The sequence below is a fragment of the Beta vulgaris genome, chromosome 6 (genome assembly GCF_026745355.1).
Source record: "Beta vulgaris subsp. vulgaris cultivar EL10 chromosome 6, EL10.2, whole genome shotgun sequence".
NCBI lineage: Eukaryota > Viridiplantae > Streptophyta > Magnoliopsida > Caryophyllales > Amaranthaceae > Beta > Beta vulgaris.
The window spans coordinates 50214816-50216503 of NC_079207.1; the positions used below are offsets into that span (position 1 = coordinate 50214816).

The window sequence follows — 1688 nt, forward strand, 5'->3', positions numbered from 1 at the left end:
GTTGGATATCATGCATACAAAGGGCTTTGAGAGATCGACACTTGAGTAGCTGCTAAGCAGCTTTCTTTGAGGATAGGTCTGAGCTGTAATTTCAGCTGGCCAGGTTTTACTATGTAAGCAATTTACCTTATTAAGCCACGTAATTCTTGGGCATAAATGACCATTTTGAACCTTAAGACATCTCAAGCATGTCATACATCAAGTTTGGTTAGGTTCTGAGCTCGGATTCAATCCCGAAAGGCTCTTTAACTGGAAGGTCATCGTTACCCGATAAAACAATCTCCACACGATTTTCACAATCTTAAGGTTTAAGGCTCTCAAGGACTTTCTAACTTATCTATTGGTTTCCAAAGCCTTCTTAGCCAATAAGAATGGTAGATCTTACCTACTTTTGTCCTCGTATGGTGTTGGAGAGTATTCTAATCTACTTTAAGCACTAAAACCAAATGAAACTTAGCATAACTGACAGTTTCAAGTAACTATCTTCCACCTAGAACCTTAAAATCCTATAACTCTATATAAGTAGTCAAATAACTCACGTAAAACATATAAGTTAACTAGTTAAACATAATATCATAGGAAATACACAGTTAGACTGCTCTGTAGTTACTTTAACACGATCTCATGCTTTAGCACATAATCAGGGTTTTGAGTTAGGGCTTCTTAGGGCTATTACATTCTACCCCTCTTAAAAGAAGTTTCGTCCTCGAAACTTGAAATATTTACCTTATTGGAATAATTGTGGATATCGATCCCGCATATCAGATTCTTTTTCCCAAGTAGCCTCTTCTTCTCCGTGATTAGACCACAACACCTTTACAAGCGGAATTGTTTTCTGTCTTAATACTTTTTCTCGATGGTCTAATATTTGTAACGGTTTTTCTTCATATGTTAATGTCTCATCTATCTTCAGTGGTTCATAGGATAGCACGTGGGATGGGTCATGAATATATTTCCTCAATTGAGACACATGAAACACATTATGTACTTTGGACAGTTCCACGGGTAGAGCAAGTTCGTATGCTACCTCTCCAACTCTACTCAGAATCTCATATGGACTAAGTTTCCCCTTTGCTCCAAATCTTTTCACTCCCCGTGTAGGTGAAATCTTGAGAAATACTTTATCTCCAACTTCAAATTCTAACTTTCTCCTTCTTAAGTCAGCATACTTCTTCTGACGATCTTGTGCCGCTTTCATCTTTTCCTGAATCATTTTAATATGCTCCATTGTCTCTTGAATTAATTCAGGTCCAGTTGATACTTGATAATTTAAGTCATCCCAACATATCGGCATACGACACCTCTGACCGTACAGTGCTTCATAAGGAGCCATTCCAATGCTTGAATGATGGCTATTATTATATGAAAATCAATTAGTGCTAAATGATCCTCCCATGATCCTTGGAGTTCCATTACACAAGCTCGTAGCATGTCTTCTAGTGTTTGAATTGTTCTTTCCGTCTGTCCATCAGTAGACGGATGAAATGCTGTGCTCATATTTAGTCGTGTTCCAAATGCTTCTTGTAACTTCTCCCAAAAATGGGATAGAAAACGAGTATCTCTATCGGAGATGATAGTCCGTGGGGTACCATGCAATCGTATGATCTCTTGAATATATGCATCTGCCATCTGCTTCATTGTCCAAGTAGTCTTCATGGCAATAAATCTACCCGTCTTTGTCAGTCTGT

The 1688-nt window shown here is 38.2% G+C and overlaps 1 protein-coding gene across 1 annotated transcript; it reads right to left on the reverse strand.

Annotated features, from left to right (window-relative positions):
• Positions 1–727: 727 nt before the first annotated feature.
• LOC125498579 (uncharacterized) lies at positions 728–1228 on the reverse strand. Its single transcript, XM_048646811.2, has one exon. The coding sequence runs from the start codon at positions 1226–1228 to the stop codon at positions 728–730; it is 501 nt and encodes a 166-aa protein (XP_048502768.2).
• Between the last annotated feature and the right edge of the window lie 460 nt (positions 1229–1688).

Excerpts from the sequence above, each read along its gene's own strand:
- LOC125498579 (XM_048646811.2), bottom strand. The coding sequence starts at position 1,228 with ATGGAGCATATTAAAATGATTCAGGAAAAGATGAAAGCGGCACAAGAT.